This window comes from Sinocyclocheilus grahami, unplaced genomic scaffold (genome assembly GCF_001515645.1).
Source record: "Sinocyclocheilus grahami isolate Dianchi unplaced genomic scaffold, SAMN03320097.WGS_v1.1 scaffold829.1, whole genome shotgun sequence".
In the NCBI taxonomy this organism is placed as follows: domain Eukaryota; kingdom Metazoa; phylum Chordata; class Actinopteri; order Cypriniformes; family Cyprinidae; genus Sinocyclocheilus; species Sinocyclocheilus grahami.
Window position 1 is genome coordinate 12,936 of NW_015506008.1, and position 16,534 is coordinate 29,469.

Below are 16,534 nucleotides of genomic sequence, written 5' to 3' on the forward strand. Positions count from 1 at the left end.
TCAAAAACCTCAATTTCTTTGCGACTGAAGACAAAAGCCCTATTCGCACTATTACCTGGTGACCTCCAGTCATTTGTAATAATTGCGGAGGTTGTCTGTGATCTTAATCCCGTGCGATTCGGCCATGTCTGTAATTAGTAAAGTAAAAATTCCCCCGCAGATGACCTACCATATTTCGCCGAACACCGAGGTCCTGTGATCATATTAGTGCCGTGCGAATCGGCATCTCTGTGATTCGGCCAGCATTTGGCGGGTCGTGTATCATTTTTCGAGGTTTTTGTTTCCTGTGTGCCTTTTTATCCGCCTTCCGTGAAGAATGGAGCTGCGTTGGAGTGTTTGATAGTATTCTGGGTGCTGTCGTCGTATCGCTACACCATACAATTTGCAGAAAGAGAAAGCTGAAAAGGTTTTTTAGGTTAATGTGTTACAAATAAATCAAGCATAAAGCTTGAGATATTATTTTAACCTGGTGAAATGTAAATGACACTGCGCACGACACTATATTCGTTTTTTGTTTTTTTTAAATCCATCTGGACCATAGAACGGGACTCTCTCTGACATCCGGGTGTCCGGGAGATAAGTTAGTAAATTCGAGTAAAATCACAGGCTTCGCTTATCCCCTGCGAATGCACCACACGAAATTCAGATGTGGGGGGGTAATTTCAAAATCTCACAAGATCCCCAGATAATACTAATCCTGTGCGATTAGGGCTAAAGACATGAACATGTTGAATGGCATGAGGGTGAGTAAATCATCAGAATTTTTATTCTGGAAGTGAACTAATCCTTTAAATACAGCATAACTCTTATGTGCACCCACATATCAGTTTACAACAGGATTGTTGGCTTAATTGGACTGAAAATCCTTCGTATAAACACTTCAATTGATCCGATTGAGCTAGATGAAAATTAGATATCAATTTGATTTCAATTTGCATTTGATTAATTTCTGAATCCGTTCAAAAATGCATCGCACAGCGCTGTGATGCTTATGTTCGTTGTGCATCATACAAACGTCTTATGAGCTGGTCAGTGGAGACTGTATTAAATACACTAAATTATTCTGATACGGTGATGCATTTAAAAAAAAAAACTGAGAATGTAAAAACAACAGTTTTGATCATTTGACACTGAAGTTTTGTTTGGGATACAGCTTGTGTAATGTGAATTGGATTTCAGAATATGAAACGTTTCACAATCTGATGTCAGGTTGAATTCATTCTTACTTGATGAAGTGAGTGCATGTAAAAATGCCTACTGTTAACGCGTGTGGAATCTCAGCAAATGATGGGTTTTGTTTCAGCTGCGTGTGGATAAGTGGTGGGGTAACCGGAAGGAGTTGGCCACGGTCCGCACCATCTGCAGTCATGTCCAGAACATGATCAAGGGTGTCACACTGGTAAGTAAATTTGATTTTGGGCATCCTCATGCTAACATATCTAATTCAGCTTTTAAGTGACTGTATTCGTGTTCTTAATGCAAAGAGGAAAATATACGGTCTGTCACGTAATGCATGTACATTTTATTCTTTAGGGCTTCAGATACAAGATGCGATCTGTATATGCCCATTTCCCCATTAACGTGGTGATGCAGGAGAACGGCTCTCTGGTGGAGATCAGAAACTTCTTGGGAGAGAAGTACATCCGCCGTGTCCGCATGAGGACAGGTATGTGTGCAGGCTTTGTCTAAATTAACGTAATGTCTGTTTACACATTCCTGGTTACACTGATGCAAAATGTGTTTGTTTTTGGCTAGGTGTGTCATGCGCAGTGTCTGCCGCTCAAAAAGACGAGCTGGTTCTGGAGGGTAATGACATTGAGCTGGTGTCAAACTCAGGTGAGATGTACATTGCCAACCTTCACTGACATTGAGTGGTTCACACAGGACTTTAAACCGTCTACAAACTTCTTAACATTGTTAATGTGATTTAAAATTGTGCTTGTGCCGAGCAAGTTAAGACAATTTGGATTCAGTTGGAGGTTCTTTAGTTGCTATTTTAGTTAACGCCAGTATTATGCACAATATCTTTGTGCTTTATCTTGAGTAATCAAAAGTGACTCTGCCTTTCTTTGCTGTAAAGTCACTTGCCCTAAAATGGATTTCAAATGACTATTCGTCCTTAACTAGACTGGTTGTGGAAGCCCATAAGTCTAAGCCTAAACCGAACCCTCCCTCACCTTGTCTGTGTTAACTTGCAGGTCATGATGATGTATTTAGACTGTTTAAAATTTTTTTAGCCTCCTTTCCCCCTTCTGACATTCTTAACCCTTGGTTGCATAACCTTGAGTGATTGAATAAACTGTGATTGATTGGGTTGTGATGCCTTTGAACTTGAACACCTCAAAAACAGTCCAAATTTCATCAATAGGCATCCATTTGCCAGTTTATCAACATTTAATTCCCAAAAGCGTTTTTTTTCCTTTCCTTTTCTTTTTTTTTTGAGACGCATAGATATAACTTTATTTCCCTAACCTAACATATTTTATGTACCATTAATTAGTTTAATGATGTGCAGATGAAATACAGAAAGTCTTAATTGGTGTGACTGGTACATTTCAACAGGGAACCGAGATATTTGCACCAAATCAAATTGTGCAGGTCAAAGATTTTGTTACATTTCTATAGTTGGTTTTAAAAAAATAAAGTTAAAATTGGATTTGTTTGCCGGTCCGTTAATATGGTGGAAAGCCGTGTAATTGCTGTAATTGTATTTTTCTCATACATTTATGGATACTTAAATTCCAGAACAAAATGTTTAGAGAAAACTCTAAAATTGTCAAAATTATTGCCGATTATAAAAAGAACAAGATTAAAATAACTAAATAAAAATGGGATTAAAATAAGAAACCGCACAGTGTCATAATGAATAGAAAACATTTAATTAACTTAATAGAAATTGAATATTTTACAAATTACATTTAGACATTAATAATATTTTTTCACAGTAAAATGGGTCTTTATACAGTGAACCATATAGATACCTATACATTTATATGTGAATATATACATTTTTAGGATGAGGGTCCCTCGCACGAGGATGAAACGACATAAGAGACTATATTTCAAGTTTTTATCTTTACAGAAAGCAAAGTTATTTTTTTTAATTATTAAGGATTCGTTTGAATCTGCTAATAACATTTGACAATATATCTTATGTATATAATCATATGTGATGCCTCTTTGATTTAGTTCTTTGCAGCTAAATTATGATTTTCAACTGATTTCTTACAGTGCACATCAGAATTCCAGTAACAGCTGCGGTTATAGATCTAACATCATTATAATTATATTTTTATTTATGGGACCCAGGCATAGGCTTATATTAGATTGCACTTCTCTGAGACACTACATGCCACAGTTTAAAGTCTGGATGTCCTGTTCGGAGCACATTCAGGGCTTTTTAGGCTTGATCATAAACACTTTCTCCTTGGTCTTTAAATATGACTGATATTGACAGAATGATCAAATTTAGCACTCTTAGGAAAACATGATGATATTTTGTAAATCTGGCTAATTTTTGGTATTGTCGTAAATAAACATCTCAGAAAAATGTGATGGGGTTTCAAATCGGAATATTAATTTTTGTTATGAAACGGCATCATTTTCATACATGTCTTCTGTAGAGGACACCGGGACAAACATCATGTTAATCAGGCATTCAATTATAATAGATCTATATTCCTATGAAATATGAGATATTCTTATGAAAAATTTGCCAAGTTATTACTCCCATTATTACACTTCTTTTTTTTTTTCATTATGGTTTGCCCCAAGAACACATTAATATGCAAATTAGATGCAATGTATAGCTACATAGCTATATAGAATGGGAATACCAGTTTATGGACATTTTGCATAAAGTTCAGTAGTATATCAAATCATACTGTTATATTTTTAACATAGTTGAGAATCATCTTTGTACAAAGTGATTGGTGAATGAAAAAAATAATTAATTGTTTTTGCCTATGCATGCCTTATAATGTCAATTTTTTTCTGAATAACTTACTCATGTGTATATATATATATATATTGCATAATTTAGGCCTGGCCTCCTCTACATAGGTCATAAAATATGAATAAAATAAAATATGAATAAAATGTTTTTTCTACATTTGTTTCCTATGCTCCAACCAATGTAATGACATATTAAAAAAAACAAAATCTAAAATTTTTTTTTTATGGTTCTCAGGATTATATAATTTTACAGCGTCTCAATCTGAAGCTGCTCCGCGCGTCATCACTCTGCGCCTGAGTCGAGCATCGTTGGCGCCAAAGAGAATCGGAGAGTGTCGCGCAATTTGTCAAAAAAAATAAAGAAACGCTTTTGTCGCATGCTCAGAAATGGTGAGTCGGCTTATTAATGCTCCGTGTGTAGAATTTTTTTTTTTCTTAGGCTCGGGTGGACTCTGTCTCCCCATCTAAGAGCAGCGCCAGTACCTCAGACACCAAACCCAAAAAGGACCCGTCCCCTAAAAAAAGTCCTGTGAAGACCAGCTCCAAACTGGCTCAGATGAAAAGGCAACAGGAAGAAGAGGAAGAGCAAAGGAAGAAAAACAGGGGTGAAAAACAAATGAAGATTTCTCCTAAGAAAGAGCCCATCTCTCCAACTCGCTCAGAGCGAGCAGCTACGCCCAAAACTGCAAGCGTTTCCACAGGAATGACAAAATCAAGGAATTTTTCCACCCCTAAAAGTGACGATGCACCCAGTAAAAACTCACCAACAAAACCAGAGGTATATCATTCGCGTATGTTATATATTAATTTAGGAGTTAATATGTCAGTGTAATATTTTTAATTGTGTTGTTTAAGGGTATAAGTTAAACGAGAGCACAAAATATTTGGTTTAATTTGTTTATATAATGCTTTTCACAATGTATGTTGTTTCAAAGCGAATTTACAAAAAAATATCAAAATAGGGCATTACGCTATTTTGCTCAGCAAGTGAGCAAACCAAAAGCTTCTCTGTCATTTCAGAATAAAAGTCCTGAGGACCTAGAGAAAAAACGGCCAAATTCATCAGCCTTCCGTAACTATTTGAACAGAGAAGGACCACGAGCTCTGGGGTCTAAAGATATCCCGCAGGTAAAAACACCTCAACGACTCGAAAGGCCTATCGTCTCGTTGCTGTTTATGATTGTCTTTAAGGAATCAAATTATACTCGTCCTTTAAACTGCTTGGACAATGTTCTGTGTGTGTTTTAGGGAGCAGAGAACTGCCTGGAGGGTTGTGTGTTTGTGTTGACCGGTGTGTTAGAGTCTATGGAGAGGGATGATGCTAAGTCACTAATAGAGCGATATGGCGGGAAAGTCACAGGAAACGTCAGCCGTAAAACCACTTACCTTGTTCTGGGACGAGACAGCGGGGCCTCAAAGATTGAGAAGGTCCTAATTTTCATTATTTTTCTCAGCATGTCATTATTTCTCTTTATTCAAACATGAGTGTCGCTTAACCATGTTTATTTTTAATTTACCCTTTTAATTTAATTAAATGTAGTTTTTGTAACATAATGTGTTAAATGTTTATTCCTTAGGCGGAGAGTTTTGGTACTAAGATCATAAATGAAGATGAGTTGTTGAACCTCATAAGAACCAAACCAGGCAAGAAGTCTAAATACGAGATTGCGGCGGAGGCAGAGGTAAAGCAGCTCCCATCAACTCTCCTGATCTTTTTTTTCCCCCCTCAATTAATCGTTCAGCCCTATTTTAATGTTGCATTAAGTTGAATTAATTATTAGCTTTTCATCTACTTTAAAAACCCCAATTTGGGAAACCCCGGTTTCATTTTTAAAGATGAAGAAATTATGATATTTAGAATTTTGGAATTTTACAGTGTACTATAAAATAAAATTATTTTATTAAATGCTTAATTTATTATTTTATTGTAGAAGTACTGTATAGTATTTAGGGTTGCAAAGGGGTGAAACATTTACGGTAAATTTCCAGAAACATTCCAAAAATCCCTTGAGGATTCCAAAAAAAAATCCTGGAAAGTTTCCTAAATTTCTGGAATGTTTCCGAAATTTACTGGAAATGTTCCACCTTTTTGCAACCCTAATAGTATTATTGCAATATATTTCTTATTTTATTTAATATTTTTATTCAATAATAATCACAATAAAATAAATCATATTTGATTCAAAAACAGTGGGAATTTGAAGTTTATGTTGAGTCTTGTAATACCCATACTCCCATTCTGAAAACCCAAGTTTTCCCCAAAATGTTCAGTCCTAAAAGAGTGGTTCGTACACAACAAAGGCTTCAGTGTAAAACCATTCTGCATTTTTTCATATTGAAATATAAATAGCAGAAAAACGATTGTACATACAAAATATGTCAATTTTTTGGAATTTGATTCATTTGACAAACTCTGTCTATTTTCCATATCACAGAATAAATCCTCTAAAGCAAGGACTCCAGACTCTAGAGACAAACACACTCCTCCATCCAAGAAGGCCACACCACAAGCGCCCAGCCCCAACAAGAGAAGCCCTTCAGAGGGGAAGTCTAAGCCTGGCTCTGCTTCTAAATCTGGAACACTTGGCGCCTCTCATTCAGAGGTCGAAAAGAGTTTGAGCTTTGATCGAACCAAGAGAGCATCCCCTGTATCCCACTCTATCCCTGAGAATGAGGGGAGCAGCCTGTTGTGGGTGGATAAGTACCGCCCCCGTAGTCTGAAGAACCTGATTGGGCAGCAGGGGGATCAGAGTTGTGCTAACAAGCTTCTACGTTGGTTACAGAACTGGCATAAACATCACAGCGGCAGTACAAAAGCACCATGTCAGTATTTAAAGTTTGCTCCTACTGTTTGTTGGCAGGCAGTGGATGTTTGAATAGTTGACACATGATCATCGACTTCAAGATTTTAGCTTAAAAATATGGATTAGTGAATGTGTATATTATTTTTAGTCATGTTTTGGTTTGGCACATTTTTTTTTCTGCACTAGTTAATTTAAAATTGTCGTAGAGTATGACTAGTGCTTTTTTAAAAGTACTGTTTTTCCATATAGTCTCATTTAATATGATGTAATTGTATAAGAATTAGAAATGTTGTTTATGATGGGTTTGGAATGGCATACTACCATTATGCATCAATGACCTGCTACATTTTCCAAAGCATATATTATATATAACCAGAGTACAACGTTTCCCATAATGCAGTGCACTTGACTTGACCATAAGCATATGCACCAGATTTGACTCTTTGCAGGAGCCCGTCTTTTATTTTTAATGGTGCTTACTGTTTCACATACAATGTTTTACTTGCTAGCATGTGATTAGTAGTATATACTGTGTAGTATGCATACTAGTATGCCATTCCGACTATACTCGATGTGTTTTTTCTAATGCACTCTGGAGGCTAAAATTCCATTTAACTAGTTTTCATTGTTTTTGGGAAGCAGCCAAATTCGGTAAGTTTGGGAGTAAAGATGACGGTTCTGGATTTAAGGCTGCATTGTTGTCTGGGCCTCCTGGTGTTGGGAAGACCACTACTGCTGCTCTCGTCTGTGAGGTCAGTTCATTCTTACTCATATTTATATATAACTTAACATTTTGTTTGACTATGTTTAACTTTGTTTAAAGTGTTTAACATGGGATCCAGGATTAAATCATTAGTGAATGATTGTAAACATGGCGTGTCTGTTTTTAAAGTTTCACTGCATGGTTAATGCATTAATAGAGTTCCATATGTGCTTGTAGGAGTTGGGTTACAGCTACGTGGAGATGAATGCGAGCTGCACCCGCAGTAAGAACAGCTTGAAGGAAGTGATCGCAGAGTCACTCAACAACACCAGCATTAAGAACTTCTATACTGGTAATTAATAGCTAATTAATCAGGTAATCAGGCTTGGAGTTAAACTTCGGTGATTATAATGTAATCACTGTACGTTTCTGTGTTTAATGGCGTCAGGTGCATCTCAGACGGTGAGCAGTAAACATGTCCTCATAATGGACGAGGTGGACGGGATGGCAGGAAATGAAGACAGAGGAGGAATACAGGTAGACATTCAATTGCATTGTTGCTCTTTACCAGAGGTGGTGCTCAAGGTGCAAAAATGGACTAGATGGTGTTTAAAAATCCTTATGGGTTCTTTAGCTGTGTGTGCAATGGAGCATTAGCTTAATGATTACTGAATACTGCACAGTATTTATTGTATACTGCTTACATTTTTAAAATATCATCGTGTGTAACAGTTGCCATTGTTCCACAATAAATGTTTCAAACAGTATTATGCTACATTTGTCACATGATCTCATCACATTGTCGACTGCAAGCTTCATTTTTCAGTGCAACACCTAAAATTCAATACATAACTGATGGATAGAACCTAGTCCTCGCCTTACTTTATTTTTATTTATTGATAATCCTTTACACTTAATGTAAACACTAAATCTCAGTTCTATTTTCATTTAATTCAGAGAGTACAGTCATGGTTATTTTGGGTAATAGAAGGTCAAGTCATTGCAAGGGGGGATGCAATACGCTCTGTTGTATACTGTTTATTCTGAGCAAATTCTGTGCATAGAGTACATGTACATACTTTGTGCAATATGTAGACTACAAGCCATTAAATGCGTGCCATTAAACTGGTACATGTGCACAGCAGTGTTTCCTGTGTCACTGTGGTTCTTGACTCTTGCCCTTTGACCCACTCAGGAGATGATTGGTCTGATAAAACAGTCTAAGATTCCCATCATCTGCATGTGCAATGACCGCAATCATCAGAAGATCCGCTCGCTGGCCAACTACTGCTACGACCTGAGGTTTCAGAGACCCCGCGTTGAGCAGATCAAGGTGCTCACTGACATTTGACAAGATTGTCCCATTAAATCAGTGTTTTATATAAAAGACATCACTTTAATATTTTTGGCAGCAATGTGTTCACATGATCGGTGTCACATATGCTTCTCTACTTAGTGACCAAGAAATAGAGTGCAGAACTTTACTTTGTTTTTGTTTTTTTGACACATTTATTTCCAGGTTTAAAAATCCTAGGTTTTATTTTGTAGTAATAACAGTAAATTGTGCATAATTACAAAGCCTAAATCTAACCCAAACTGTATATATTTTTGTTTAATTACATTGTAACAAAGACACCTTAACATAAGCCATGAGAAAAAAAAATGTGACCCTGGACCACAAACCCAGTCATAAGGGTACATTTGTTTTAATTGATATTTATACATCATCTAAAAGTTGAATAAATAAGCTTCCCATTAATGTATGGTTTGTTAGGATCGGACAATATTTGGCCGAGATACAACTATTTGAAAATCTGGAATCTGAGGGTGCAAAAAAAATCTAAATATTGAGAATCATTGTTTTTAATTAAAATAATATCACTCATTACCTAACTGTATAATTACACTGTAACAAGAGCACCTTAAAATAAAGTGTAACCCAATCTTCAATGAAAGTTGCCATTGTTCTTCAAAGAACTTTCTTTGTTTTAGCAAAGAAACGAATAATTACACATTGCATAAAACAAATGGCAGGTCTATTGGTTTGCATAATGTACAGATGTATTTTGACACACAAAATTGACTTTTGACTGATAAAAATTAGCTTGTCCTTAGAAAAAAAAAAAGTTAACTTTTAAAATGATCACAATTTACACAATTTTCCCTGATTTTGTCATCAGCAAAATTATTGCAATAATATCTTTAATATTCAATGTATTGACCAGCCCTAATGCGCAATAACATTTGCATCTTGTAATTTGTGCACCATGTATTTATTTAATAAGTCTGTTCTAACTGCAGATGAAAGCATGATGGTATAATTGCACCATTTGATGTTTCTCAGGGGAAATCTGAAGAATCATTTGGTGTTGTTGAGTAAAACAGCGGACAGCATTTGCGATGGAGATTTAGTGGACAAACGGATCCGCTCCAGACAGGCATGGTCTCTGCTTCCCACACAGGTGACACGCTTTCCTGCCATTATCTTCTCATCAGTGTTGACCAACAAATCCTCAGTCAACAGTAGGGCTGCAGTTAATCGAATTTCGAAACGAGATTACAAAGCTGCAATTACTACCAAAAAAAACAAGTCTACTTACATTTTCCTGCATACTTAAGATTTGTGTTTTTTTTTCCCCACTCTATAGGTTTATCCGAAGGGATTTTTCCCCATTGTTTTAATTTTAGTTTTAGTATAGCATTATAATACAGAGCATATTTTTACTTTTTTATGTAAAGAAGAAACCAAACCAATGTATAGTTGACATTTGAGGCTTAATGCTATAGAAAAGCAATAAAAGTTTTCAGTTAGTGTTTTCAGCTTATTTTCATATGAAATATGGCATGCAGTTGCTTCAAACAATGGTGTATAGCTATTGAAAACATCATTCAATGTAAATTGTGATAATAGTTATTAATAATCGCAATTATAATTTCTAGGGAATAATCGACAATTATGATTTTTGTCATAATCGTGCAGCCCTAGTCATCAGCTTTGATTGCTGCAGCAGCACTGAGATAATCAGGCCCTGAAGTGGCCATTTTCAAAATGACATTTTTGACACAGAAACAAAAACTGATTTGTAACATATTACAAAATCTGTTCACATAGGTCAACTATTTTTCATAGATCAGTGAAAACAAGCCAAGGTATTACATAAATGTGACCCTGGACCACAAACCCAGTCATAAGGGTCAAATTGAATAAATACGCTTTCCATTGATGTATGGTTTGTTAGGATAGGACAATATTTGGCCGAGATGCAACTATTTGAAAATCTGGAATCTGAGGGTGCAAAAAAAATCTAAATATTGAGAAAATTGCCTTTAAAGTTGTCCAAATGAAGTTCTTAGCAATGCATATTACTAATGATAATACATTTTTGATATATTTACGGTAAGAAGTTTACAAAATATATTCTTGGAACATGATCTTTACTTAATATCCTAATGATTTTTGGCATAAAAAAAAAATCTTATTTTTGGCTATTGCTACAAATTTACCCGTGCTACTTATGAATCTTTTTTTTTCTCCCAGGCGATTTATGCGAGCGTGTTGCCGGGGGAACTGATGCGGGGTTATATGAGTCAGTTTCCGACCTTTCCCAGCTGGTTGGGCAAGTTCTCATCAGCTGGCAAACACAGCCGCATCATACAGGAGCTCGCGTCGCACATGAGCCTAAAGTGAGAAACGCACATAAACACTTTGTTCTCACACTCCCTTCCTCCGTGTCTGACGTATGAAGTCTTTCAACCACATTTATGCTTCCTTAAAATCTTTCCTCTTTCTCACCCTGCAGGACGTTAAGCAGCAAGGAAGCAATAAATCTGGATTACCTGCCGTATTTGCGCTCAGCAGTATTAGAGCCTCTTCAGTCGCAGGGTTCAGAGGGAGCCAATCAGAGCGTGCAGCTCATGGATGATTATGACCTTATCAAAGAGGATGTTGATAACATGATGGAGATCAGCACGTGGGGCGGACAGCCGGATCCTTACTCTAAACTGGACTCCAAGGTGTGTGTGTGTGTGAAGAAACCGGTGGTCCGGTTGACAGTTCATTGCTTTGAAAGATGCCTGCTCAGTCTCAGTTAATTGTGTTTTAACTGTAAAACATCTGGAGGTGCTGTAGGCCACACTTTATCCCCATCAGCTGTTTTTTCCTTTCTGCAGGTGAAAGCTGCGTTTACAAGAGCCTACAATAAGGAATCCCATCTTACGCCGTACTCTTTACAAGTGGTTAAGAAAAGCCGTAAAGGTGCTGTTGACCCTGAGCTTATAGGAGAGCTTGACGGTGAATCTCAGTTTCCGGAAGAGGAAGAAGACAATGGGGTTACCGCAGATGCAATGATAAAGGTAGATATCAAAATAGCAATTCAGCAGCCTTCGTTTCGACTGTCCTTGTTTTACAATCATGTCGACCTCAATAACATCTCATTTGTTCACCCAGAAATGTAAATTCTGTCGTCAGTTACTCACCTACATGTTGTTTTAAACACATAATAATTTTCATCGTCGAAACACAAATGAAGATACGTTTAACCTTCTGGTGTCGTTTGGTCTTTTTTTTTAACTGAAATATTATAATTTTTTTTTTACTTCATCAGAATGGTACGAAACTTGGAAAAGGTTTTGGCACAGACATGACATGATTAGAAAAGGTTAAACAGTCCTGAGAAATATAGTCATACTTGTATTGTTGGAAAAGAATAGGAAGCGAGTTTCATCTAGTGGAGACGTTTGGTACTGCGCCCAAACAAAATCTTACTCAAAGCTCATTTTTTGAGATATCAACCTCAAATTTGGAAAACAACTTGTTTAGATTTATGGCTTTGATTTTCTTGCAGTTTTAGAGTAAACATGTTTTGGCAAATATAGATTTCATATAACATTAAGTATTTTTGTGCATTTTTCACAACTTTTAAGTTTCACTTTTTTATTTTTTAACTTCAGTAATAATCTGTAAAGTAAAGTTTCTTCTTTAAAATAGGCCAAAAGTCTGTGCTCCAGAGCATTCTAGATTTACGACAGTTTAAGTTGGAAATTTAATTTTTAGGTCTATGCTTAAAAAGTGGTTAACGGGTAATGAATGGATCATGACTATTCCATAAATATAATTTAGTACCATAAAACCCCTTTTTGTAAAAAGATACAAATTGTTAAATTAAAAAAAATTGTCAAACGTAAAATACAGTACGTTCATTTTAATGAAATAAAAAGGTCATTTTTGACCACCACACAAACAACACCAGAGGGTTAATGAAACTTAAGAGATTTCTGTCCCTCCATCAAAAGTCAAAATGTTAAATAAATAGTGCACCCAAACCTGTGGTTTCCTTTTTTTTTTTTTTAAAGAATTATTACTTTTTTCCATACAGTTGCAAAGAATGGAGACTCCAGCTTTTAGCCATATAGGCCTAAGTTCGATAAAAGTTGTTCAAATGCCTCATGCTCTATATTGCAAATCTTCTGAAGCCACTGTGACCGGTTCACCAAGCCAGTGAGTTGAGAAACAGATCGGTTTCTTAAAGACATGGCTTCAAAAGAGTCATAATGGCTACTTTTATAATTTTGCATTATTTTTGAAGCTTGAAATCTTCAGTCCCTGTTTTTAATTGAAAAAGTGAAAGCTTGGAACAACATGAGGTGGAGTAAATGACAACCTTTTTTATTTTGGTGTGAACTATCCCTTTAAACACTTATAGTTTTGCTGTAAAGTTTGTATTAGAATCTAAACCCACTGAATTCATACGGCCATCATTTTAAATCTACACGTATCCATTTGTGACATGCACGCTTGTTTATTAAATATTTTGGCCAGTTTGATTATGCTGTTGCATGTATGAATTCATTTCTGCAGAATTCCATATTTTGCCCCTAAATCAGCATAGAAAATGCAGATACGGTCTGTACATTCACTTAGGTCCTACATATAGGCAGAATTTCATAAAAAAATCATTCACAGTGCTACACCATTATTCACCTGATTTCTGTTTTTTCATTCTCACAGCAGAAGAAAGCCAAACCAGCAAAAGACGTCAAGCAAGAGAAACAAGGGGCTTCTGGGAAGGGGAAAGGCAGGGGTAAAGGAAAGGGGAAGGCAGTGAACTTGAGATAAACATGGAAGGGAACGAGACAGAAATCCCTGCTCCCTCTCTCTCTCTCTGTTTTCACAAAGATGTGAGCGGCTGAGTGACATCAGCTCTATAAACAGAACTTTTTTGTCTGCGAGTCATACTTGTGCACTTCCTGAAAGCCATCACTCAGCTTAAGCTGCTTTCAGCAGAGCGGACACCGCAGGGACCAGCAGCTGGGGGTGGACCACACATTTACACACAAGTTATTATATAGTTCACAATTCATCAAGCGGATCAGACTTAACACATGCATCATACTGTTAACACATGGTGTTAAAGCTATGTTCATCTCAAAGGTAAACAGAATTAAGGGCACTTAATGTGAAGAGGCTCACTGTACTCGTGACAAAGTACATGAGCATTTTAATGTATTGGCTTCAGTTGTTTATAGTTAAACACATACACACTGCCACTAAAGACATGGATGACAACTGTACTTGCTGCATGTCAGCAAGCGACCACACGCGATGTAAATATGCATCTGCTACATACAGAATTAAGGGCACTTAATGTGAAGAGGCTCACTGTACTCGTGACAAAGTACATGAGCATTTTAATGTATTGGCTTCAGTTGTTTATAGTTAAACACATACACACTGCCACTAAAGACATGGATGACAACTGTACTTGCTGCATGTCAGCTAGCGACCACACGTGATGTAAATATGCATCTGCCACATTAGCTTTTTTGCTACTTTGAATACTTGCAGATATATATATATATATAAAGAATCCCTTTCTTAGTGTTTTCTACGGCAGTACTTTTGGATACAGAATGATAGTGTCTGATATTAGCCTGAAGATTATTCTGTAAATGACTAAATGTGTGCGATTTGAAAATTAAAACGAGAATTATGTCATAGAGATGTATTGTGTTTGCTGCTTATAATTACCTCCATGGCTCATTCTGCTTGATGATGCAGATCAGAAGAATTGATCAGATGGTGGCGAACCAGAATGGTAAAAAACAGCTCAATTATACTGTAATTGCTGTTATATATAAGGGTAAACAACTCACTACATAGCTCTAGGTTTTTAAAAAAGTTTTCATAATTGCAGTATTGCACTTTTAGCACTTAATTTGTAGTCTAACATGAAGACTTTAATAGTTATTTACTGCAATGAAATAATTTTTGTATACAGGTACATTTACAGTAGAAAAAGAAAAATCTATGAGCTGATGAATATTGATTGTCATTCTAATAGACGCATATAATGCCTCTCACAACATATACAGACATAATAATTAATACAGATATAATTGGGTTAGTCAGAAAATGTTCCTATATATTAGTCTTGCGCTTTGCACGATTTATGACAACCTAAATGTGTAACTGAACCACACTTCTAAATAATTATGCATAATTTGAGCTCTCAGTAGTAGCTAATATATATAAATTCAATAAAATCAATATTTATTGTGGGGAAAAAGAGGAAAGTGTTTCTGAGTTATATTTAGATTTAATTGAATGCATTAATATTAATAATGATCATTTAAGTAGTTTGAAGTCATCCTGCAGTCCCTTTGGTTGAGAACCACTGGTTTAGCACTAGTCTCTATTGGCGTCTCCCACTTTTACACATTACTTTTGCAATTAGAAAAGAGTACATTTTGGGAGTTTTTTTGCGTTTTGATAAATACAGCTTGTAGGATCTCCATCTGTGTCTGACGATCTGCTCCTTGAGGTCTATGCAAACCATCTGGACAGGACGGTGACATTATCAGCATGTTGGTGGTGTTTTTGAGAGTACTTGTAGAGTGACCGTCCCGCTGGTTTGTCTAAGGAGCTGGACAGCTTCAGAATGAGTGACACCCTGCAGACTCTGTCCGTTTACTTTCAGCAGCTGATCACCGTGACGCAGACGCCTGTCCTCCACCGCAGCTCCCTGTGGGAACAGAGCACTGTCACATACACAAACAGCATTGCTGTTTCTCAGTCAGATGACTGCTTGTTGGGGTGTGTTCATGCTACGATTCATGCAAACTGAACCGAGTGTTTGGACACGTATTGATCTCTGTGGTGCACTGCAGCCAAGAGAGTGACTTAACTCACAGTTTTTTAGCTTCAGTGTCTTTCTTGTGTACCTTGGGAAATATGCTCTTGACATAGATTGGCAAGTCACCATGGGAACTGCCAAATCCTCCTATAATACTGAAGCCAAGCCCAGCAGCACCGCGTTCAAGAGTGATAGTCTGGAACTGAGAACTTCAACACAAAAGACAAATAGAACTTAACTCACCCTATTGGCAAACAGGGCAACGAGTAATCTCTTAATACAGTTAGAAAAATGAAAACAGCAAGCATAACACTTCTATTGAACAGGGAGTCTGAATGGTCTGCGTGCCTTGGAGAAGTCCTTTATCAGAGCTCTAGTGTGTAGAGTTTTGCTGACTCTAACGCCTCTACAGAACTGCATACGCAAAAAATGCACTTTTAATATATTTCATGGACTCATTGAAAGCAACGTTGTATGGAAGCCTGTTTCCAACACTGAATAAAAAATAAAAAAGGTAATTATTATTATCTCACAATTTGGACTTTTTCCTCGCAATTACAAGTTTACATTTCGCAGTTCTTACTTTTTTCAGAAGTGTGAGACGTAAACTCACAAATGCAAGTTATAAAGTCAGAACTGTGTGATATAAAGTTGCAATTGCGTGTTATAAAGTCATATAAAGGTATAAACTCAATTCTGACTTTTTTTCTTCGCAATTGCGAGTTATAAAGTCAGAATTGTGAGATGCAATAAACAATAAACTTGCAATTGTAAGAAAAGTCCTTAGAATTTGACTCTATAACTCGCAATTGTGAGTTTGGTAACACTTTAGAGTAGGGAACACATTCACTATTAACAGAGTTTTCCCTCGATAAACTGCTAATTAGCTGCTTATTAATAGTTAGTAAGGTAGTTGTTAAGTTTAGGTATTGGGTGGGTTA

The 16,534-nt window shown here is 36.5% G+C and overlaps 2 protein-coding genes across 2 annotated transcripts in view; one reads left to right on the top strand and one right to left on the bottom strand.

The window, feature by feature from the left end:
- Positions 1-14,067, top strand: part of LOC107562595 (replication factor C subunit 1-like) — a 20,152-nt gene extending 6,085 nt beyond the window's left edge. Inside the window, exons 4-21 of the mRNA XM_016247259.1 lie at positions 1,304-1,399; positions 1,534-1,666; positions 1,756-1,836; positions 4,190-4,293; positions 4,394-4,732; positions 4,975-5,082; positions 5,203-5,382; positions 5,532-5,636; positions 6,390-6,777; positions 7,398-7,510; positions 7,699-7,813; positions 7,910-7,998; positions 8,657-8,794; positions 9,798-9,923; positions 11,000-11,145; positions 11,262-11,475; positions 11,632-11,814; positions 13,469-14,067. Coding sequence (XP_016102745.1) covers positions 1,304-1,399; positions 1,534-1,666; positions 1,756-1,836; positions 4,190-4,293; positions 4,394-4,732; positions 4,975-5,082; positions 5,203-5,382; positions 5,532-5,636; positions 6,390-6,777; positions 7,398-7,510; positions 7,699-7,813; positions 7,910-7,998; positions 8,657-8,794; positions 9,798-9,923; positions 11,000-11,145; positions 11,262-11,475; positions 11,632-11,814; positions 13,469-13,576 — 2,766 coding nt within the window. The 3' untranslated portion in view covers positions 13,577-14,067. The remainder of the gene's footprint in view (positions 1-1,303; positions 1,400-1,533; positions 1,667-1,755; positions 1,837-4,189; positions 4,294-4,393; positions 4,733-4,974; positions 5,083-5,202; positions 5,383-5,531; positions 5,637-6,389; positions 6,778-7,397; positions 7,511-7,698; positions 7,814-7,909; positions 7,999-8,656; positions 8,795-9,797; positions 9,924-10,999; positions 11,146-11,261; positions 11,476-11,631; positions 11,815-13,468) is intronic.
- A 1,045-nt stretch (positions 14,068-15,112) lies between these two features.
- The window catches only part of LOC107562596 (multiple PDZ domain protein-like), a 36,755-nt gene continuing 35,333 nt past the window's right edge, over positions 15,113-16,534 (bottom strand). The window contains 2 exon segments of the mRNA XM_016247260.1: positions 15,113-15,482; positions 15,682-15,802. Coding sequence (XP_016102746.1) covers positions 15,318-15,482; positions 15,682-15,802 — 286 coding nt within the window. The 3' untranslated portion in view covers positions 15,113-15,317.